At 49.6% G+C, this 22,907-nt stretch overlaps 2 protein-coding genes across 3 annotated transcripts in view; one reads left to right on the top strand and one right to left on the bottom strand.

Annotated features, from left to right (window-relative positions):
- MTMR10 (myotubularin related protein 10) overlaps window positions 1-5,454 on the top strand; it is a 36,549-nt gene extending 31,095 nt beyond the window's left edge. The window contains exons 15-18 of one of the 2 annotated variants that reach the window (XR_013997937.1): window positions 684-866; window positions 1,432-2,348; window positions 3,943-4,158; window positions 5,370-5,454. Coding sequence is in view for 1 of the 2 variants with exons in the window: in XM_081124672.1 (XP_080980798.1) it covers window positions 684-866; window positions 1,432-2,028 (780 nt within the window). In the remaining variant the exon portion in view is untranslated. Of the gene's footprint in view, window positions 1-683; window positions 867-1,431; window positions 4,481-5,369 lie in introns of those variants that run through there. The other variant, XM_081124672.1, reaches the window with a different exon arrangement.
- FAN1 (FANCD2 and FANCI associated nuclease 1) lies at window positions 4,213-22,885 on the bottom strand. Its single transcript, XM_081124671.1, has 14 exons — window positions 22,812-22,885; window positions 20,938-22,284; window positions 19,249-19,389; window positions 16,704-16,905; window positions 15,080-15,313; window positions 13,664-13,795; window positions 12,521-12,629; window positions 11,486-11,605; window positions 8,915-9,079; window positions 8,280-8,430; window positions 7,388-7,491; window positions 6,786-6,980; window positions 6,131-6,259; window positions 4,213-5,537 (listed from the first exon to the last, which is right to left on the bottom strand). Exons 2-14 carry the CDS (start codon window positions 22,127-22,129, stop codon window positions 5,400-5,402), a joined length of 3,012 nt encoding a protein of 1,003 aa, XP_080980797.1. The 5' UTR covers window positions 22,130-22,284; window positions 22,812-22,885; the 3' UTR covers window positions 4,213-5,399.
- Window positions 22,886-22,907: the final 22 nt, after the last annotated feature.

Here is a 22,907-nt window from a genome sequence, read left to right on the forward strand (position 1 = left end):
CAGCGAGGCGGTTGAATGTCACTGCAGCACTGTGTCGTCTGGCTTTGCTGGGCTGGGAAGATTGAGTCACCAGGCTGCATGAGCCCAGAGTGGGGCTGGAGGTGCGCTCCTGTGAGCACGGGCCCAGCTTCAGGGCGTGGTCTTCGTGGTCTTTGCCAAATACTAGGACCACGGGGAGCGGATTCCTTCTTCCCTGCTCCTGGGCTGTGGCCCACATCCTGTAGTCACTGGATAGATGACTTGTGCTCTTAGAGGTGCAAGGTAGATGGCAGCAACTCCATCTGAAGACAGTTTTGCTGATTCACGTACCAAGTTCTACACCCAACAGGTAGTTGCATAAATGTGTGCTCGTGGGCTTTACAGGTGAGATGCTGCAATTGTAAAGTAACTTTGGTGACTGTGGTATCACGTGGGAAATCTGACTTCTCATAATAACATCCTCGTGGTCCAGAGGGCCCAGCTTCCTTCTGTCTTCAGAAAGAAAATATGCTCACTCATGCCGGGCGTGGAGTGTCCTTGGGCTTCTCTTCTCTGGAAGGAAGACATGCGCTCTTGTGGGCAGGAGCTGCTCTAGTTCTGAAAATTTCACTTGTGATGGATGGCCCATCCAAAAACAGGAATTCATGTGAGAAAATCTTCACTTCGGCGTCTTTTTACAAAGGTTCAAAAATTTTGTTTTGCAGGAATTTGCTATAAGCAGAAATATCCAGCTGGGTGACGAAAAGGGTTTAAAGTTCCCCTCGGTTTGGGACTGGTCGCTCCAGTTCACAGCGAAGGATCGCACGCTCTTCCACAACCCCTCGTACATCGGGAAGAGCATGCCCTGTGTGCAGAATGGCTCTATGAGGTCCTTCAAGCGGACAAAGGTAAATGCTGAGGGCACTCCTGTGAGCGCCTGGTGCTTGTCACTTGCCCAGAAGCCCCCTGTTCAGAACACAGGGTACCAGGGTCAAGTCCCTTCCCAGGACAACACTGCCAGTGCAGGTTGTGAAGGATCATGTACTTGTTAACTGACTCGACTCAACTATACTCTGACTTTTTTTCTTGGTGCCTAAGGCCCACGGAGCCCTGGGCAGCTGAGCCTGGAGGCCCCGTTTCTGAGACCCGCCCACTCTGCCTATTATTCTTTCTAGAATCAGCCAGGTTAGAATTTTTTCTAAGCCAGAAATCTTAGAAATTTGCACTTAAGCAAATTAATGCCTAGGATGTATCACCTCCCACCCCCATGCAGGCCAGTGGAGTCAGGCCTGGAAAGGCTAGACTGCAGTGGGGGAGTGTTGGAGTAGCATTACAGGGGGAGGCACACAGTGTTCCTTCAGGCCAGAATTCATGCTTCTCGTAACACCGAGTGTCTGTTTGCTGTTGCACCTTTGCTGTCTCTCTAAACAGGAAGCCCCGGGACAGTAATACTAATCTCTCTCCCCCGTACAGAAAAGCTACAGCTCCACACTGAGAGGAATGCCATCTTCCTTCAAGAACGGAATCATTAGTGACCAAGAATTGCTCCCACGGAGAAACTCATTAATATTACAAGTAAAGCCAGACCCTCCTCCTCAAGCCGACGGCCAGGACGGTGGCATGGAGCAGTTCTTCCGAGACTGGTTTTCCAAACCGGCCAACCTGCACGGTGTTCTTCTGCCACGTCTGTCTGTAGTGCACATAAAGCTCTGGAAACTGTGCTACTTCCGCTGGGTCCCCGAGGCCCAGATCAACCACGGGGGCTTCATCACCGCCTTCCACAGGCTCTCGCTGCTGGCCGACGAGGTGGACGTGCTCAGCAGGACGCTTCGGCAGCACCGGGCCGGCCCTCTGGAGGCCTGCTACGCGGAGCTGGACCAGAGCAGGATGTACTTCCGAGCCCGTGGCCCCCACGACACCTCGGGGACGCCAGAGTTTCTCTCCTCCTCGTTTCCCTTCTCCCCTGTTGGCAACCTATGCAGGCGAAGCATTTCAGGAACACCATTAAGCAAATTTTTAAGTGGGGCCAAAATATGGTTATCTACTGAGACCCTAGCGAACGAAGACTAAAATGGGGTGTCTTCTGAACATTTTGAGGGAACTGGAAACTTTTCCTCTGAATTTAAATTGTTAACCTAGGCATTTGAAGCTCTAATATGTCTAAGAATAACCGTGAGATTTGCACTAATGTTTAAAAACATGCTGAATGATGCGTCCTTCACTGTTTTTAGGAGATAAGCATGGGTTTTGGAGTGATGTCCTTTTTCTGTTACCCTAGGTCTGGCTTGTGTTTCGGTGATTTGCAGGCAGACATTCCCACACTCTTATTCCTGTGATCAGACGAATCAGCCCATTTTTCCTGCTGTCTGCTTAGGTTGCCCGATCCTCAGGTGAGCAACCCAGAGACGCACAGGTCAGGAGAGTTAAGAAGTGAGTGTTTAGCACATCTTCAAGAAGCGTCGCTAAACCCCAACAGGCATTAGTAGGTATTGGTGTATTTTCCTGGTCACTTCCTATTGTCTCTAATAGACCCACCTGAGGGTCAGTGTTCCAGCGCCATAATTTATTTACATCACTTCATCTGGGACCATGGATCACTGTGTCTTAAAATCCTGAGTTTGCTCTTAACTTCTTAGGACTAACTTTAAAATATGCACTGTTAACTTTAAAGCATTTGCTGTAGATAATATAATTGAACTTAGAAGTGCCTTTGACATTAATATTAAGGTATGAATGACACAGTTAAATATAATTTGTTTTTAAAATTAGGGAGTTAAAATCCCACTGCATATTGGAAACAAGCTTTTCACACTAAGTCCCCAAAGCCACATTTTCAACCCTCTGTCCAGGCCAAGGGGGGGCGGGGGGCAAATGCCGTCTGCACTGAGCCCACCCTCACAAAGAGGGTTTTTCCTCCATATTTCCAGTGTGGTCAACCGTGGTTGACACTTTCTCTGGGAAATAACTAATGAGGTCATGAGTCAGGTCACCTGCACAGGAGTCCCTCCTCCTCCGACAATGTTCTGAAAATGCTTAGGAGTCAAGAACAGGAGAAATAAAATGTCCTCTCAAAATCCTGCTGTTTTAATAAATAGCAAGAGAACTCCACCCCTCGCCCCACCCCCAACTTTTGATAGCAATATGGAGAGGAGACTGAGAAGCAGAGATGTGTTCTTGGTCTAAAACTCCCTTGTTTCCAGATTGTGTGCAAGAGCCAAAGCTGTGGGTCAGAGCTTAACGTACGATGGTCCTGATGTTTAGCACCAGCCCCCCAGCATCCCTCCTTCCCTCCTTAAAAGATGAATGTTTTCCAGTTTGGCTGTTAAACTGCCATCCTAAGCTTTTAAAAATTTTTATAGTACATTGTCGAGTCAGCTTATTTCCTTTTCTAAGACAAATTTTTTCAAAAGTGTGTCTTACCTTTATACGTAATGAATAGCTGTTTCTATTTTAATTATTTGCCTTTTAAAAATTGTTTGATAATGTCTCTGGACTCCAAGGGATGGAAGTTCCTATACAGCGTCTTAGAAAAATCCAACTTGTGGCTAAACCCAGTGTTTTTGCCAACTTGCTGCCTAGAAAATAAGGGCTTTTGCAGTTTACATAAATAGCATTGTTGCCATTAAACACTTTATAGTCCTTTTTGGAAACCTGTTCCAACCCCCCTAAAACACCACAGCGAATGTTCTGCCGGTGAAAGTGTACTAATTAATGCTTCTCCCTTTTTCATTAAGCTGCTTTTTTTCCCCACTACAAATTGTTCTAAATTTGTTACTTTTGGAGGGGGTTGAGCATTCATTTCACTACCATTTTCTTCCCTTCCCACATTTATTTCAGCTCCTTTAGTGATTTTTTTGATTTACAAGTTTAAGAACAATTAGGTACTATTAATACTATTTCAAATAGGAAATGTGCATATTTTTGTATTAAAATCAAAGGTAGTAAAATATGGTTTTTCGTTATATTTTGCATTTTGCTGGACAGTTGTTGTATCATGATTATTGTGCCACAGCTCACTGTGCATAATATGAAGAACAGCTCTCTCCGCCTAAGTCCTGGCACCTCCGGGAGCACCGAGGACGTGGTGACAGAGGTCCCACGGGGGTTACGCGCACCGTACCAAAGAGCTTCCCACCCGGCCCCACAGCCCTGCACACGAAGCCTGGGCCATGCGGTGTCTAAAGACGCCTGGACTTTCTGGTATTGAACTTAAAGATGTACAATGTCTTACTGTTATTTTATGATGGAAACCAGTTTTAAAACCAAAAATGTCTAACTTTATTTAAGAGAAGTATATTAATCTGTGCTAACAGAGGGTGAGAACCATTGAACATGCCCTTCAGCAGTCAGCCTGCTATAGCAGTAACTCAAGAAGTTAGAACTTGACTTGAAGAGAAACTAAAACCTTTGTGCCTGAAGTTGACTGACGAGTTCAGGTAGCAGGAGTAGGAAAAGATCTGGTTCAACAGTAAAGAATGTGAAGGAAACTCTAACTGCTAAATAAACTCTGCACAGAACTGTTGGTTGTAGTCATCAATGTGAAGTCATCTACAAGAACTCAGTGATTTAGGAAGCGAAGGCATTTCCTTCCAGCTGTCTGGGTGTGCGTGTGCGTGTGCGTGTGATCCACTCAGCATTCCTGCTTCTAAAGCTGAGGAGTGATTGCTGACATTTTTAGCATTACTTTAGAATTGGCTGTAGTTGAGACCATGTGGGTATTAATGGACCATCGCCTAACTTGTCATTCCATCTAATAAATTAAAAAGCTGGGAGTCACATTTCCCTGAGGTCTCAGAACTAGTCAGTGGGAGACTGGGATCCCAGCCCTGACTCCTGGGCCTGCTGTTCTGATAAGCTGCCTTCTTCACACCTCCCCGCCTAAGGCCTCCCACGGGGGATGAGCAGCTCTGTTTCAATGATTCCACACAGAAAATTACCCTAATCGAGTTATTAGGGATGTTCCCCAGAAGGGTGGAAAGGGACAACTGCCTTTGATGAAGACTGTCCACTCCTCTGGTGACAGGCCCAGGGAATAAGTGAGCATTGACAGATGTAACGAGGAACTTCTATGAGAAGTTTTTTTTTTAATTCCTAAAGAAATCAGAATTTCCACTGCTTACGCCCTTCTTGGGTAATCATAAAACGAGAAGGAAACATTGTGCATGCTACTTTATAAAAGCTGTGAATCATCTCATTTGTTGGGGTTTTTTTGGCTTTTTTTGTAAGTCTAATAATGGAGGTCTCCAGTCCTAAAATGGCCACCAAGGTTTTCACCTTTTAAAAGTTCATTACCTGCTGTGTGGAATCAATGTGTATATTACAGCCAGTACTAAGTTTACCATCAGGTTTATTGCTGACAGTAACAAAATCAAAATTAAATGTATTTACACTCATGATTTTGAAAATCTTAGGTCTGACCAGAGACTCCCAGTTGCACAGCTCTAGTCCAGGCCTTTGCTCTTAGCTCCCACTGCAGCCACGTGGCAGACTTCGACGTCAGCCCCCAGCTTCTGCAGCTCGTCCAGCCAGATCATCTGCTTATGCGAAAGGCGATCGTTGGGGCCTTTGACTTCCACCAGCTGGAAGAGCAGTTTTCAAGTTAGTATCTTACGGAAACAGAAGCGCCATAGGCTTCAAATAAGCTAGTTTTCACTGCAGTTACTTAAATGGCTCATTCTACTACACTGCTGTCTACATTTAAAACTGCTCTTAAAAAGACACTGTTAGGAGAATGAAAAGCCACAGACAGGGTTGAAATATATCTGATGAAGGACTTATGTCTAGAATTGTTTTTTCCTAGCCCCTGGTGTGCTTCACACCTTGTGAACACCTACACAAGGTCTCCCTGGAGGTGGGCTGTACCTGGGGACTTGCTTCTAACAACAGAATACAGAAAACTGATGGACTCTCACTTCCAAGCTCAGGTGAGGACAGACTGACTGCCACTTGCTCACACAAGCTGCCACGTGGATAGCTGCCTGGCGGAGAGGCCCTCATGCAAGGAATGGGGAGGCCTCCGCCATCAGCCTCCAAGGAGCCCTGGCCCTCCTCCATCCAGTAGTTCCCTAGGGATTCAATCTTGTCAACAAGCAGGCAAAAAATGGCTCGATTCTGGCCTTGGGTGAAGCTGCTAATCAAGTTACAAATGACTTTCCATTCAGGCTCAGCTGACCTTGAAGCGGTGATCCTGGGAGTTCCACACCACCAGGTCGGGGAGGCCACCACGGCAGTGGCGGAAGTCCGCAGCCAGGCGCCGGCACACGCCACTGAGGATGGGGCCACCCAAGCAGGAAACAAGGTCCTGAACACAAAAGACACAGGTAATCAGCCATTCCCTGGTGACCGAGGCCCTGAAATTCTCCCAGTGATCACGACACGGGGAGGACTCCGTGGGATCCTACAGACGTGATTCCAAGGACACAAGAGCCACTGGCGAAAATTCCCTGGCAGCTCTGGTAAGTCAGTTTTCCTCCGTCAGTTATCATACTTCTGCCTAGTGGGAAAACCCTGGGAGCAGGTGAGGAAGTGATTTCGAATGTGACAGCAATGACTTAAAGAGGCCGGCAACCACAGGGACAGTGTCCTCAGTGCAGGGAGCCATAGGTCAGGCAGAGGGAAGCTGTCAATCAAGCGGGGAGGAGACATAACACCTTGTATGCCCTGGTATGTTCCCATCAATAACTGGGACATCTGGGCTGGGGTACTGTCATATACACAGATGCACACACAGAGATACATATATATGCATATATGCATATGTGTATACATGTATGCATGCAAACATATATACACATCCATGCATGTTTCTCTTGCGTGCAAATTTTCACCTGAGCTTGCTGAAGGGAAGTGAAGCGATCCCAGCTGACAATGGAGGCCGCTCTGCCTTCCTGGGCCTGCCACGTGGCTGCCACCATGGCTCGCAGGCGCTCGGCGGGCGCAGCGTGGATCAGCTGCAGCCTGGCCTCGATGGCCGGCCTCCTGCTCACGAAGAAGCCATCTGTACACAAGTCCAGCGGGAATGCCTGGCGAGAACCGGTTCATCAGAGACTATTCAACACCTGGAAATGTGGAAACTGGCCCATCTGGTTCAGTGGGCGCATCCTTTTGCTCAAGAGATACATAAAAAATATGAACTCTGCGAGGCAGCTGGGACAGCACCTGGCACACACCTGGACCCTGACAGACAGGTGCTAAGAAAAGGTCAAAGCTGCAGAGACGCTAAAGTTTCAAAAGGAATGTTGCGGGTATGTTAGGCTCAGGGTTTCAAACTGTACAGTGGAGTTAGCGCCATGACAAAGGACTGTAATAGGCAGGTTTCGGTGGCTGCAGACACAGACATGGGGCCCAGGTGGGCGTGAATCATGCACGCGCAGAAGTGTTTGCTCACCCAAGGAGCACATGCCTGGGGCCTTGGAGCTCGAGTGGTTACCTGGTAGGTATTTCTGAAGACGTCGGGTATCCCGTCCATGAAGATGACGTCCCACAGGAGGAGGCCGAACAGCGTGCTAAAGGTGGACCCTTCCCCGTGGATCCCTAAGTCACACACAGGAAAAATCCGTTCCTTCCTTTTGCTAGAGAACCAGCACCATCACCTGCCTTCTCAAGTCGAAGGAAATCACAGAACTATTTTGGATTCAAATGCCATTTTCATGCCGTTCCTAGCTCATTTAAAAAATATATGGCTTATCTACAGGAGCCACGGCAAGTCTCAGTAACCATGGGAACACCCACAGGCACATTTCGTAGCCATGGTTCTGTTTAGTGCCGCGGAGGAGCTGGGTGATGCCACCCACCTCTTGGAAAGGGAGACAGGAGAACCTCTGCTTGTCACTGACTTATTTTCCCTGCTCATCTGGGATGGAGAGAGCTCATTCTACAAGGAAGTCAAGTCACTGCTCTTGCCAGCACCTTCTCTGGTTCTGGCACCTTCCCAGGATTTGGTTCTTCAACCTGGGTTCGGGGCCTGCTCCTGCTCACTGCTGTCAGAGGCTGCCGGGCCTGGCTCCCAGCTCCCCACCTCTAACAGGTGTGTCACTGGGCAGCATCTCTGTTAGCCTCCTGCCCATCCCTCCCCTGACGAACAGCGGCCATCCGGGAGCAAAACCCATGTCATTGGCTTCTAACATCCCACCGAGCACCGTCCTCACAGGCGTTAGGTGGTGGGCACGGGGTGAATGGAAGAAGACGGCCTCTAACATCCACAGTTAGTCAGTTCTCTCCCACACCCTCCCAGGTCAGCGGTGGGGACAGGATGGGTGGATGACAGCTGATAAACAGCACAGGTGACCCTGGGGCCAGGAGAGATGCTGTGCGTTAGTTACCTTGGTCGAAGCCACTGTGTCTGTAATGGGCCAGTGCCAGCTCCTCCACGGAGCACAGGACTGTGGTGGGGGTGGCGGCCCCCCTAGCCTCCATCACAAACACGGATTTGCCCATCCCGTGCTGCGGGCACAGCCGGCCCGTGATGGTCACCTGAGACGGCGACAGAAGGATGTCCATGAGCCTCACTTCAGCTGCAGGGTGTACACCTGACTTGGCTGTCCTGAGGACACACTGTCCTACGTGCCCCCCCCCCCCCAAAGCCACCCATTCTGAGCACAGCTTGAGGCCAGGTGACCCACACTGTGGCACCTGTGAAGATGCAGACAGGTCACTGTCTCAGCCCCAGGGAGCATGTGGACCCCAGAGCTGCCCTGGGGTCAGGGGCCCTGACCAAGAAGGCGAAACCGGCAAAGGCTGTCAGCTTTTGGCTCAGGAGTGTTCCAGAAAGACACTCAGCCCAGGGCCTGAGCAAGCCTGCCAGCCAGCCGGGCCCGAGGTAGGACTGGGTGAGAACAGGGAAGGTGGCCGCTCCACTATCCACAGGGAGCACCCGAGTTTCCTAAGTCTAGGAGAAAGTGACACCACAAATCGTTCTGGGCTCCTCCCACTCAGGAAACCCCCGAGACAGACTCACGTGCTTCACGTCGTGCACGGTGACTTCCGGCAGCTGGTGGAAGAGGTGCCTGTACTTCCGACAGCTCGGGGACGCTCTCAGGCGCTCAGCTCTCTGATAGAGCGAAAGGCGATGCCCCGTCCTCACTTCGGGATCCGCCAGCCCTGCTGCGATGCACCTGATAGCCTAGCAAAGAACACGGTCCCACGTCAGGGTGCGGATGGACCCTGTGGCCGCATCCACTGATGTCATGGACAGGAAGCCCACTGTTAGTTAGTGATTCAATTTTTCTAATTGAAAATGGACAAAGCGGCACTTGTAGGGATAAAGAATGTTCCTGAGTCGTCACTCTGACACTCTGAATGCACAGGTGAGTCATGCTCCGACTATAAATGTCTGGAGCACCTGGGCCATGCTCCTGACACAACTTCCCAGTTAGATCTCAGCTGCTACACCCTCAGGGACACCAAGAAGGTCCAGGACACCCTGGATTGTGGGCCACAGGAGATGGCAGAGAAAGACCTGGCTCAGCAGTTCTTGGGGCATCACCTGGGGAGCTGTGAAAGAAGACAGCTGTTCCCACCCCTGAGCCACAGATTGAGCACCTGCAGGACAGGCCCAGGCATGGGACACTTCAGGGCTCCCAGGTGAGTCTCACAGAGCTGCCCAGATTTCTCCCCTATAGGGAGAAGCTTAGGTTTGGAAGAGTTAAATGCATTTCCTAAGGTTACTCAGACTTGGACAAATAGACAAAAATACCAAAACCACAATAGGGCACCACTTCACACCCACTAGGATGACTGTCATCAGAAAATGGATACTAGTAAGTGTTGGAGAAAGTGGGAGGAAATTGGAACCCTCATGTATTGCTGGCAGAAATGTAAAAATAATCCAAATGCTGTGAAGAAAAGCTTGGCAACTCCTCAGAAAGCTCAACGGAACTACCCTATGACCCAGCGACCCCACTTCTGGGTGTGTATCCAGAAGTACTGAATGCAGTTTCGAACGCATACTTGCACACCCAGGTTCATAGCAGCTTTACTCACAGTTGCCAAAAGGTGGAAACAGCCCAACAGTCCACCAGTATATGGACTGTGATCTGTCTGCACAATGGAGTATTACTCAGCCTTGAAAAGGAAGGGAATTCTGACACACAAGATAAAAAAGGCAGTTATGATCCTGGCCGGTGTGGCTCGGTTGGCTGGGTGTGGGTCCCATGCACCAAAATGTTGCCGGTTCGTTCCCAGTCAAGGCACGTGCCCAGTTTTCAGCCTTGATCCCTGGTAGGGGGCGTGCAGGAGGCAGCCAATCAATGTTTTGCTCTCACATCAATGTTTCTCTCCCTCTAAAAAAAAAAAATCAATAAAAATATTTTTTAAAAAGCAGGCTCTGTGGCTTGTCTCACTCTGGGATGTAAGCACACACTCCCACTAGCAGAACGGGGCATGAGGGGAAGGCTGTGAACCCTTTTGAATTTTGTTTTTCAATGAAGGAAAAAACAACCGAAGCACAGCCTCTCTCCAAGTCTGCCTGTGGGCTGGCAGGTGCGTTCTGCTGCTATTTCGGCTGAATGGCCACGAGAGGTACGGAAGCACCACACCCTCCTCCCAGAGAGAAGACAGCTTCCCCCGCTGGCCGCTCTTAGGAACAAGGCACCTCTTCAGTTGAGGGCAGCAAAAACCAGTCTGTCATATTTCCACAGCCAGGGTCAATTTTTCCACCCCGATGTCACCCTGATTCACTTAATGCGCTACCGGGAAAAACGAGAGCTCCCAGAGGCACAGTCCTTCCCATTCATGGCAGATGCAGGGCTGGCATGGAGAGGGTGGGACGCCAGCCACCGCACAAAGGGCCACTGTTGCCGTCGAGCTCAGCTGCCTCCGCCTTCAGAAGCCCCGCACTGCTCGGCCACAGAGGATCCAAGATCCCTGCCACAGGGAACGCGATGCGAGTGCCCGGGACAGAAGGTGGCCTGCTCAGTAGCAAAGCACAGTACTTCCCAGAGGCACAGAGCTGCCCATAAAGCACCTGCAATAAGACAGCTTTCACCTTGGCCCCGTGCAACAGATGAACAAAATCCCCATTCCCAGAGCAAAAAAACACCTTTCTGGAGAGCACCTGCTGGGGGCGCAGCCATCTAGCTCTCCTGGCCCTTGATTCCCGGTTAGTCCCTAAATCCCAGCACAGGGCCCACTGCCCACCCTGCTCCCTTCATTGCCATGCTTGGGTTAGTGACCTTGTTACTTCTTTTAGGGTTGGCAGTAGGTGGACAAAAGGAAGTTAAAAAATAAATGTCCTAATTCCATTTAGACTTTTAAGGTATTAGTAGTTTGCTATACTTTTTATTTACTTATTTTTTAAGTATGTTTTTATTGATTTGAGAGAGAAACAGCGATAGGCTGCCTCTTGCACGCCCCCTACTGGGGATCGAGCCCACAACCCAGGCATGTGCCCTGACCAGGAATCGAACCGGCGACCTTTTGGTGCACGGGACGATGCTCCACCAACTGATCCACACTGGCCAGGGCTATACTTTTGAAATTTATGAAAATTTTAAAGAGAACAGCTCAGGTGTATCTAGCTACTGAGTACCGGTTCGAGGCGTTTCAAGTGCTGGTGGAGGTTGAGAGCCAGTCGGTCCCACCATCGGCCTCTGCTGTCAGGACAATAGATTTTCTGGGACAAAAGGTCCTCCAGTTCCTTGACCGCTTCCTGTTGCAACAACAAAGGAAGCTCATTAGACGCATACACACCAAAAAACCAAGTAAGGTTGCAACGTATATTTACAAAGCATAGCTCTCCATTCTAAAATAAGCCAAGGACAGCCCCTGGAGTGGGCCTGAGCTCCTTGAGGTGTCCCTGCTTTCCACCCAGGCCCCTGCCAACTGTGAGCACTGCACGGCATTCTTGCAGACAAGTCACTGGAGCAGGGCCACACAGGATCGAGTTCCAGGCATCCGAGCTGGTCCGGGGCTGCAAACCCACCTGATCCCGGGAACCCAGCAGGTCACAGGGCCAACGCTGGGAGGAATTACGGGCGGGTAGGAAACTTCAGGGAGACTCTCTGCTCTAAATTTACACAAACTGTTCTTTCTTTATGTTAATTTTTTGTGGTTCATGGATCTCTTTGAAACATCTCCTGACTCCCCTCAGGAAAATGCACAAACCCCACATACACACAAGTGTGGGGTCCACAGACTCCCCGAAACCCATCCCATGGATCCTCTTGGGATTGACGGACCCTGGTCAAGAACCCAGCTTTGGCATAGCCTCTGTGAAACACCACTTTACTCGAGCAATCTCATAATGTTTAGTAGAAGAAAGGATACGACCACATTTCAGATTTGTGATTACAAATTATTTCTAGAATGACCCATGACAGCTGTCCAGGAAACACAGCAGATGTGAGGTTTCCCCTCAGAGCTTTCTGGGGGCTCAGCTGCAGAGACTGTGACCTCAGGCCACACTGGTGCACACTCGTCAACTCACAACACAGCTGGTCATCCAGCCATGTCCCTGCTCACCCAGGAGCCAGCAGGCTGCCCACATTAAGTATCCACGTGGGCTCCCCTCTGCAGCTCAACACTGGCGTGTCCCTAAAAGCCGGGTGGGAGTCTGTGTTCTCACCTCATACATGTGAAGTCGCTGCAGGATTTCGACGGCTCGGGACAGGATCCTGGTATAGACCCACCCGACGGTAAAGCAGCGCAGAAAGAGCGGCAGGTTCTCGTGGTACCTGAAATGGACACGTAGGCCGCAGTCTGGTAATTTGGTTTATCTGCCCTGAGACAGTCATAAACTGACCAAGCGGACTGAATGCCCAGGGCCCAGGGCCAGCCACAGGGCTCTGTACGTTCTGCAAACTAATCTTGGTTTTCACACCTTTACGTGGTTACAATAAGTCAGATGGAGGCTATTAGTCTGTGGCATGTGAAAGGTATAGGACACTCGTATTTCAGGGCTACGGCAATTATCTTAAGCAAGTTCTCCACTGGGCATGCACATCACAGGGTAGCAAGTCCACACTGGTTGTCTCATTTCCAGACAGGCATTTATGGAAATGCTCAATTTTCTGTCTCAATTACAGAACACTCCCAAACGAAATATGGACAAAATTTTCAGTTATCTTTTCTTAACAGATGCCATTTCCTGCCTATGGTTTTTAAGTCATTATTTCTGTATGAACTTCATGTCCTAAATGTTTTTTGGGAGAGATATTTAATAATAGTAATTTTTCTCATCACTACGTAACAATAAAGGAAAATTCCTTAAATATAGAATATGTTTACCATTTATCCAACAAACAAACATAGGATCATGCACTGTGACCTTGAACTTTGGAAGTAAATGTGCAATTCCGTTTTCCCTTTCAGAATAACACCTATATTTGAATTTCCACTGAGAGAACACGTCTGGCACACTTCCCCCAATGTCTGTCCGCTGCTGGGTCCCCCCACATTGAATTCGGCTGAGCAATACTCAGGGAAGCCGGCCCCCAGGGATGGCCCGTGACAGTCCGTGTGCTCACATGAATGCGTGTTGCACATGGATCTGGATCATATAAACCCCTTGAACTCTCTGACATTTCCTTCTATTCCACACAGCACTTTTCTGGGCAAAGCAACTGGGAAAGTCACCTCCCCAGGAGGTCTGACCACAGAAAGGAAGGAGAAAGTTTTTCATGAAGAAAATCACCCCAAGTGGCCGGAACAACTTGGTCAGTAAGTACATTTTTACAGGTACCTTAAAAAACCCACCAAAACACCTCACCTCAGGGAAGGGTGGTTTTTCAGCTTGTTCCAGTCCCTCCTGGCGCATTGAGAGAGCTCGTTAGCTGCCTTCCAGTCCCCACCGGCCATCGCGGTGGAAATGTCACTCAGCATGTGGGCAGCGGCTGCGTATCTGGGGGGACATCCCGTGCCACCCGAGTTTCAGATGTGAATGAGCGCTTACAGAACACAGTCCCACCTCCCACCAGACCTGATTCAGAAGGGCAAAAGTGTCTCTGAAAAAACTGAAATGAAGAGATTTAAATTGTTTTCTAGTAATAACTGAACTTGGAGCTTTAGTGGAGCGGCCTAGAAGAACGAACACAGGCCCCCCCAACCAGACATACCCCACGATGGCACAACCTGTTCCATTCTATAAATGTGATGCTGACCAGCCCCCCGTTAATCAGAAAACATGGTTCAGTCCATTTACCAGGGCTTCCGAGGCCGAGCACCCAGCCCCGTGGCCCCGTGGAGCTTCCCACAGAGACCTTCCAAGTTGCCCCGACTGGGCAGGCTGTCCCCTCTCTCAGGCCTGTGCACATGCCCTCGCGTTGCCTGGACACGGACGCCCAGACCTTGGCCCGACGAATTCCTCATTCTCAAGTCTCAGTCCCAATGTCACCTCCGCAGGGACACACTGTCCGAGACTCTACAAATTAGAACTTCTCGGGCCCACCCCTCAATTATCAGTTTACACTGATTCAGTAACTTATCCTGAACGCACATATAAGACAACATGTAGACGACTTTCCTAAAACCAAGTATCAGAATCAAATTCAGTTCACAGGAGTCCTAAACCTGGGATCGAGAATCAGAAGCGACACTTTAGGAAATGCAAGTTTATTTTCTTTTAAATGGTGTTTTCGTAGGCAATGCAAGTATCTTCTTCCTGTGATACCTGTACCATTTTTATCGAAGCCTACTTTTGCCACTCAAACCACGCATTCACTAAGCCCATGTACCAAAATAGACCAGTGGAAATTTCTAATCTACCACATCCACGAGTCTGGTATAAATAAGTACGCTGGTATTAGCTTTATCTGAAGGGTAACATTCATCTTCAGCCTCGTTCATGCCAACAACAGGCTCACAAGGCAGGTTTGTTCAAATGTCTACACTTTAAAAAATGCTCCCTGCCAAAGCTATCTGTGAACACAAGCCAGGGGAAGTGTTTGCCGTTTGTTGCTCTAACCCAAAACTCACTGGTTTTGGCAACTGTAATCTAAGCGCATTTCTACAATCTCCTTGGAGTCTTAGAAACGTATACACGTGAGGCAGAAAGATAAAAAACAAACAAACACAAAGAACTGTTTTGACTATGAACTTGTGTTTGTACTGTGGCTGGAAAAAAGGAATGAAATATTTTACCTAAGTTTAAAAATACAGCTCTGGCTGCAGGCTGGTGTGATCTCACCTGATGAGGTCATCTCTGTCCTGGAAGACCTGGGTTTTCCGATTGACTGTGTACTGGGGAAACGCCACTCGGCCCAGGTTGACCAGCAGCACCGTGGAGAGCTGGCCCTGCCCTCCACAGGCCGCCTCCTCTTCCTCCAGGGAGTCCGCCGGGGAGAAGAGCAGCAGGACCCGGCTAAACACAGCCCGGGGCCCTTTACACACTCGCAGCGATGGTCCCGCCAAGTCCTTGGCTCTGAGAAACAGACGAGAGAGAAGTAACCTTCCCGTTTTTCAGCATTGGATTCTCAGATGCTGCAAATTATTTTCATGTAAAACAAAGCTAAGGGGCATTCATTACTCTAAGGCTCAGGTACATCTACCCCTCCTGCTGTGTGACTCTGGGGCATTTCTTCACCTCTCTGGGGCTCAAAGCCCCACTAGGAACTCAGTGAGGAGTCAATGAAATTTTATTTCCAAATGGTTTCATGTACCTTGTGGCTCAATAAGAGAGCAGGATGGGACGGATGCTGGTCACGAACATGTAAAATAGCAGTAAAACTCATAAAAGTACTCCCTATTTGACATGAGTGAGTCTCACTTCTTGGCTCAAGTGACAGCTGAGATTAAGTATATATGTTAAATGTCACAATCGCAGGCTCTTGGTAAGCAGCATGGGTTTCGTGCACCAGGACGCGGTACAAATTCACACCACGGCTGGAGCTGTCCTCTGATGGGCGAAGCCGTCCAGGGGCATTGCCCCTCCAGGGTGACCTCACCGTGAATTCAGTCTGGTTCTGGATGCCCTCAAGTTGGGCTTGAAGGTCTGAATTAAATCCAGGGCTGTCCCAACTCAGATGCCATCCAGAGCAGGGTTCCCAATCTCGGCATTATGACATTTGGGCCAAGTAATTCTTTGCTGGGGGCGATAGGTGGGGGGAGGTCCTATGCATTACAGGATGCTCAGCAGCATTCCCTGGCCTCTACTTACTAACTGCCAGGAGCACCACTCCCCTCCTTAGTCAAGACAATAAAAAATGCCTCCAGATGCTGCCACATGTGCCTGGGAGGGGACAATCAGCCCCGGTTGAGAACAACTGGCCTAGTGGAAGATGTCACACTTTCCTCTCCTTCCCAGCAGCTGTCAACCCAAAAACAGCGCTGCACCCCCTGCGGGCGCGGTAGACACTAGTGCCACCATCGGAGAGGCGAGGGTGGTAAATGTTTATGTTTAAACTCTAGGAAAGTTGCCCTATTAACACCAACAGATTATACGTCAATGGACAGTTTACTGAAATAAAAAATTTGACTGAATAGTTTACCCTTAAATCCTGCAGGAGTAGTAGTTAAAACTGCACTTTTCTTGAATAATAAAAGACTAGAATTTGCTAAAGGCCTATTGCCTGTATTCTCTTGCCTCCCGGTTTTCCTTGGTCCTAGAAATTAGGATGGTATCACAAGAATTGTGAGTAATAAACTAAGAAGGAATCCAGGCTGTTGAATGAATGAAGACCCTTCTCCCTTCTCAATCTAATTGCAAATGAAATCAGCAACTTCAATTCAAAAGCAGGTACCATCTATTAGAAGTTAATTTGCACTATCAATATTTTAAATGCTTTTTTCACTGTAACAAGAACCAACGAAACCTTTTTAAAATCACTGCCCCGATTCCGGGCGAGTTCTTGCCCCAGGTGCAGACGGAAGGCTGCCTGGCCAGTTTGAGCAGGGCGTCCACCAGCTGCTGTTTCTGGCCAGTGGGGTTCACCAAGTGGAAGGTCTTCGCCAGGGTTTTTAGTTCCGGAGCAGAAAGTAGTTCAAGCACTTCAGAGAGTTCTTGCAACTCGGATTCTGAAATGTTTTTTTTTAAAAAATCGTTTTAAAGAGTTGTAGCATGTTGGAGCTTTATTTCCTTTAAGAACGCTTAGTTAGATGCAAATGAAATGCAATTCTACTGCAGAAATCTTAATTAATTTGCCAAACCAATTATTAAAGGGTATGGAAAATAGGTAACTCAGAAAACTCATAACAGAATTTCTCACTAAAAAGTAAAGGGCCCCGGCTGGTGTGGCTCAGTGGCTGAGCATCATCCTGGGCACCAAAAGGTAGCCGGTTCGATTCCAGGGCAGGGCACATGCCCTGGTTGGGGGCTCAGGCCCCAGTAGGGGGCGTGCAGGAGGCGGCCAATCGATGTTTCTCTCTCCCTCTCCCTCCCTCTCTAAAATCAATAATAAAATAAAATAAAATACTCTGTATCTTGATAAGCATTTAAACAATAAAAAAAGTAAAAAATAAAGGAGATCTGAATAAAATAGACACGTGGACAGCCATGACAGTCTGGGCAGCCTCCCTAAAAGCTCACTGTATATTCGTTCTCTCTCCAGGTCCAATGCCACCCTCCCCACGGTCAGAGCCTGCTGACCATCAGCTGTCCCTTCTCCCCACAGGCCTCCGGCTGGTAACTCTTCATGCAACATACGTGTAGATGTCATGCGTCGTGGACCCAGGCACCATTCTCTGACAGATTCAACTGAACCAGACCGTCGGTCTCTGCCTGAAGACACTCTCAGCTTAGGGCGGAGCCCCCTTCCCCCACTCAGCAATACTTACTGGGGGTGCCCTGTATACCAGGTAACGTGCTACGGCCCTGGGGCCACTACAGGAACCACCGAGTCCTGCCACAGGGAGCTTACCTCCTAGCATAATAAATAAGCAAATAAGCACATGGCGTCCCCAAAAATGTATCCACACTTCAACAGCTAATAGCTCAATTTTGAAAATGAAATGTATTTTAATAGCACTGCCCTTATTATTCGAAGTGTGTGCATACACTTTTTTGGGCCCCCATATATATGTCAGGTGGTGGCAACGGCTACAAAGCAAAACAAACCTGGGTAAGGCAAAGGGAATAGGGCAGTGAGGCTGGATTTTAAACGGTGGTCACACAAATCTCTGGATGAGGTCACCCAGAGCACAGCTGGATGAAGCGAGGGGTGATCTGTGTGGCAGCGAGTCCCAGGCTGTGACACAGGCATGCGCTCAGTGTGCTGAGGAACACAGGGAGGGCTGTGTGGCCACAACACACGAAGCAGGAGCGACACCAGAGCCGGAACACAGGCCTGCGCGGGTCACGGGCAAGACTTGGACTTGACCGAGGGCAACAGCGAGCCACTGGGGCTCTGGCTTGCTGCTTGAAGGTTATTTAAAGGCAGGTCCAGGCGCACCTGCAGCAGCCACCTGGCATGCCTGTGAAAGGGGGAGATTTATGGAACCTGCACCATATCTGAGTCACATGGGAACACACGCACCCGGAGGCCCCAATGGCCCTGACGCGCTGGAAGCGCTGGCCCGTGGAGGGTGCCATGTCCCACTGCCTGATCGCGCCCTGATTCAGAGCCCCCGCGCCTCCCTGTTTCCCCGTCTCCGCCCTGTCCAGGCCCACCGTCACCCTGGCTTCTGTCCTCATGGCTCCCCACTGCAGAGCCAGCCACCAAGAAACCTGGCTTTGGCTCAATTTGCCTATTTCAGGCTAAACCACCAGCAACTCAAACGCCAAGGCTTCCATCAGTCATCATCCCCAAGCCTAAGTTTCCAGGACAACATTGTGCTCAATCAGGTAGGAGTGGAAGCTGCTGCTAAGACAACCAGGGTTACCTGCTGTTCACAGAGGCTTAACTAACCGGTTCCTGGGACAATCGACTTACCAACTCTTAAGTTGTGTGTGTGTGGGGGGGTGTAGATGAAGTTATAAGAGGCAGTATTAGCATTAAACAAACCAGCTTTATTCTACCCTAAAATGAGGAATCTGAGTGAGCTGCTGGAAGGAGACACAGGAGGGCTGAGTGTCACCTTTGACCTATCCCCACTGGGATTCCCGGTCAGGGCACATGCCAGGGTTTTGGGCTCCATCCCCAGTGGGGAGCGTGCAGTGTGTGGCCCTAAACCCGTGACAGTCAAGAAAACAAGAGCAGACACTCACTGTCTTGGTCGTCTTAACCCCAAAGGCAAAGAATGGCTTAACATCGCACCAATAACGTATTGTCCTAAGCTCACAAACTCGATTTAAAACAACACACAGTTACCATTTATCGAGCACCAACCAGGAGATGGCACCATATTAAGTCACCATCACTCAGCAGAAATTTAAGTGCTCGTGTCCTGTTTTCATTTTACATTTCCTTGGACGGCTCGTACCTGTCTGCAGGAAGCCGGCCTGCTCCAGTTCTCCGACCACGGGGGCTAAATCAGCGGCGATCTCTTCATATTCCAACTTATGCATCTTAATCCAGCTGAACTTACGTTGGAAAAGTCTTACATATAACTTCTGACAACTATCTGCAATCAGGTGGAAGTATTATCTTTCTTCTCCAAAACAACGTACAAATATCATTTGCTTTTTAAAACAGAGGTAAAAATACATTCTATTGGAAATACATATATGCTTCCTCAACTGATCTTCCAAGAAAACCTTTTCTTCCTGTGGAAGATGTAATTTATTTCAAATAGAAAGTCCCCATGGGAATGTCTCCTTGCCATGTGTGCTTGTCACCAAAGCACAGGAAGGACACCCAGATGGAGAGCCCGGGGCCAGTTCTGCTACTTGAGAATTGTGCGAACGTCACTGTACCTTCCTGAGACTTCATTTTCTCTTCTATAAAAAGGAGGGGGTGGCCCTGGCCCGTGTGGCTCAGTTAGTTGGGTGCACAAAAGGTCACCAGTTCGATTCCCGGTCAGGGCACATGCCAGGGTTGCGGGCTCCATCCCTAGTGGGGAGCTGATCTGTGTGTTCCTCTCACATAGATGTTTCTCTCTCTCCCTCACCCTCTCCCTCCCACTCTATATAGAAAAAAAAAAATCAATGGAAAAAATATTCTCAGGTGATTAACAACCACAAAAGGAATCCCATAATAACGCCACTTGTGAATTGTGCGAACATCAAAATTAAAACAAAAATCTTTCACTTAAACAAGAGTAACATTCAGGATTTTAAAAATCTACGGAGGAGTCAGATCTGGCTACGTATTACCCAAGGTCAGGGTGGCCTGCGAGCAAGCTTTTCCTACCTTGGGAGGGACTCGGTTCCTTCGTGCCACTGTGGCCCTTTGGATAAACAGAGCAGCCATCACAAGGGTGGCTTTTGTTCCAAACCTGGACCTCTGGCTGAGAGCCACCACTGGCTGCCAAGGAACCGAGGCACAGACTAACAGACTAACATTTTTAAATGGACCAACTTAGCTTGCAAGTTTCCATTTCCTCCACACCCAGACTTAAAAGACAGAGGCCAGGAACCTAAATTATTGTTGGGGGGGAAAATATGCTTCAGTAAACCTTGGTTTGTTTTTTCCTGTATTTCCTTTTGCTTTCATTCCTGGGGAAAGGCTGTGCGAAAACAAAACGGCCTACCTGTGACCCAGATGGCATGCTCAAAACGCGAAGGGCCCTTTCCGAAGTCGCACTGTTTTTTGGTTTTGTGGGTTTTTTTTTAATCTATAAAACGTTGTGTGACAACTATCAATAACATCGATAGGTTCTGCAACTTTAAGGGAAAAGTATAATGAAACCGTCGTAGACTAATTGATGTAGGTAAGAGTTAAGTTCCTAAAGCATCTCACCAATGTTACAACGAAAAGATGCTGAACGGAATGACGTTCCTGGAGGGCCTCTGTACACACAGAAAGGCGTGATGCAGAGAGCACAGGGCACAGAATCCTGTCCCCATACATGTCCTTCCCTGGAGGAAACCCCTAGGCTGGTCCCTGAGCAGCCCCAGCTGATCCGCAAAACCACACTGACTCCTTGTGGCCACTAGCCTACTACTCATCGCATCAGGGCCCGAACCAGGGCAGCAAATGGGACACACGCACTCGAAAGCCAACAAGATACCTGATAACTGATAAAATTTAGTGACAATTCCCTTCTCGTGTTCGTCAAAGAGCGTCCTGTCGTCTTCATTCTCGAACACGGCTTCCAGCACCACAAGGAAACTCCGAAGGTAGTACGGGTGACTCGGCGGGGCCGGGCCCTGCTCCGAAGGGCCTCCGCAAGTGACCTCACTGTCACCTTCCCGAGGAAGTTCCCGGCTGTGACTCGACTCAAGACCATCGTGTGTAGAACTGGGCGATGGTGCCTCGCCATCTGACAGCTGTGCTTTGGCTTCTGAAGCCACAGGCCTTTTCCCTTCACCAGGACCTGCCTCGCATTTTCCAGCACCTTCGCCACCTACCCGACTGACACCCTCCGGTTTTGCAGGACTGTCCTCTGATGGCGACTGTAACTGATCCCCTAGAGTGAATTCTAGCGATAACACGCGAGCGTTATCCGAGACGGCGGGAGCGAGGGTGGGTCGCCCACATTCCTGGGTGGACTTTTGGTTTGTGGCTGCCGTTAATTGAGCGCCTTCTACAGCATTTTCCGTGTCTTGTCCCTTATGAGAATCGCAGGTAAATATGTTTTCCTTTTGAGAACTGTTTTCCAAAACCGGGTCCCTGTCCTCAATCTCTGAACAGTCATCGGTCATCCTAACTACTGTGGCCGGGGAACCCTCTGGAGGACCATTCTTTTCTGCCGATCTTTTTGCCTTAATGTATTTTCTGGATAATTTAGACGACAGGCTTCCCAGAGGAATGACTTTGACCTTCTGAGGGCTCAGCTCATCTTGGTTTTTGCAGACCTCATCACCGTTACTTTTAAAGTAGGGACTCGTCTGCTTTTTTAAGCCTGTTTTTGCTGAATTGCTTTGGTTAGGGCTTAAATTCGTCTTTGATGGTGACAACTTATCTGGTGTTACATCTTCTACGGCAACATTGGTTAAATCTACCGTGGGCACATTTGAATTCGTTAAGCTGCCAGGCCCGGGACCAACCGCAGTGGCATCATTGTGGTTAGCACACATGTCATCAAGGTGCCGGTTTAAGTCATATCTTGGCACCATTTTACTGCAAACGGGGCAGGCAAGTTTAGCGGGCGGTACATTGTTAAAAAACGAAACAATAGGCTTGGATGCATTTTTTTTAGTTCTGCTGCTTGACAAACTTCTACGGGGCCTTTTTTGCGGAGGCGATTTCTCTTCCGGCATCGTGAGTGTTAGAAAAGGTGGGTGCTTCAGGTAATAAAACAAAGGCTATCCCTGGGGAAAGATGGCAACGGTTTGCTTTCACTTCCCTGGCTTGAAATAAGAAAAAGTGGGCTTCTGTCGGACTTCATGTTACCCCGATAGTCAATTCCTTCTGCCTGCAAAGTAAAACACGTGCAGATGAAAACCATCTCTATGAGTCCAGGCAGCGGGAATGAAGCTCTAAAGCCCGCACTGGCCGCATCTCTGCCCAGATGGGACAGGAGACCAGGGCTCCTCCACGTGCAGCCCCAGGGTGACCCCAGCCCCAAACCCAGGCCTGGGACTTGGCAGGGGTCAAAGGTAGGACCTGCTTTAAGATCGAGAACTACCCGTTTTTTAAAAAAGGGGCAATCTGTCTACTCCAGGTCCCTCTGGAAGACCACAGCATCGGTACCAGTTTCTGGGCGAGAGCACGGCCCGGTCACTCCCGCCCGCATCTGCAGTCGCGCCCCGCGCGCCGCGGTGAGCCGGCCCCTCCCCCGGGCCCGCGATCGCGCCCCTGGGGCGCACACCGGGGGCTCCCCACCGGGCCCGGGCCCCCCGCCCTCCCCGCTCCCGGCCGCCGACTGGCGCCCCCCGCGCCCCTCCTGGCCCGCGCCCCCGCCCGGCCACCCGGCCCCGCGCCCCGGCCCGCCGCGCGCACCTCCCGCCGGGCTCCGCGCCCAGGCAGGCGCAGCCGATCCCCGCGTCTCGGATGGCGCAGGCCGCCCAGCGGAGGCCCGAGGGATCGATCCCCGCT

Source organism: Miniopterus schreibersii, assembly GCF_964146895.1.
Source record: "Miniopterus schreibersii genome assembly, chromosome: 22".
Classification (NCBI taxonomy): Eukaryota; Metazoa; Chordata; class Mammalia; order Chiroptera; family Miniopteridae; genus Miniopterus; species Miniopterus schreibersii.

Coding starts and splice junctions, on each gene's coding strand:
- FAN1 (XM_081124671.1), bottom strand. CDS start 22,129: ATGCCGGAAGAGAAATCGCCTCCGCAAAAAAGGCCCCGTAGAAGTTTG. Junction 12,630..13,663: donor AAAAACCACCCTTCCCTGAG/GTGAGGTGTTTT, acceptor TGTCCATTTCAG/GTACCACGAGAACCTGCCGC. Junction 6,981..7,387: donor TCTTCAGAAATACCTACCAG/GTAACCACTCGA, acceptor GGTTCTCGCCAG/GCATTCCCGCTGGACTTGTG.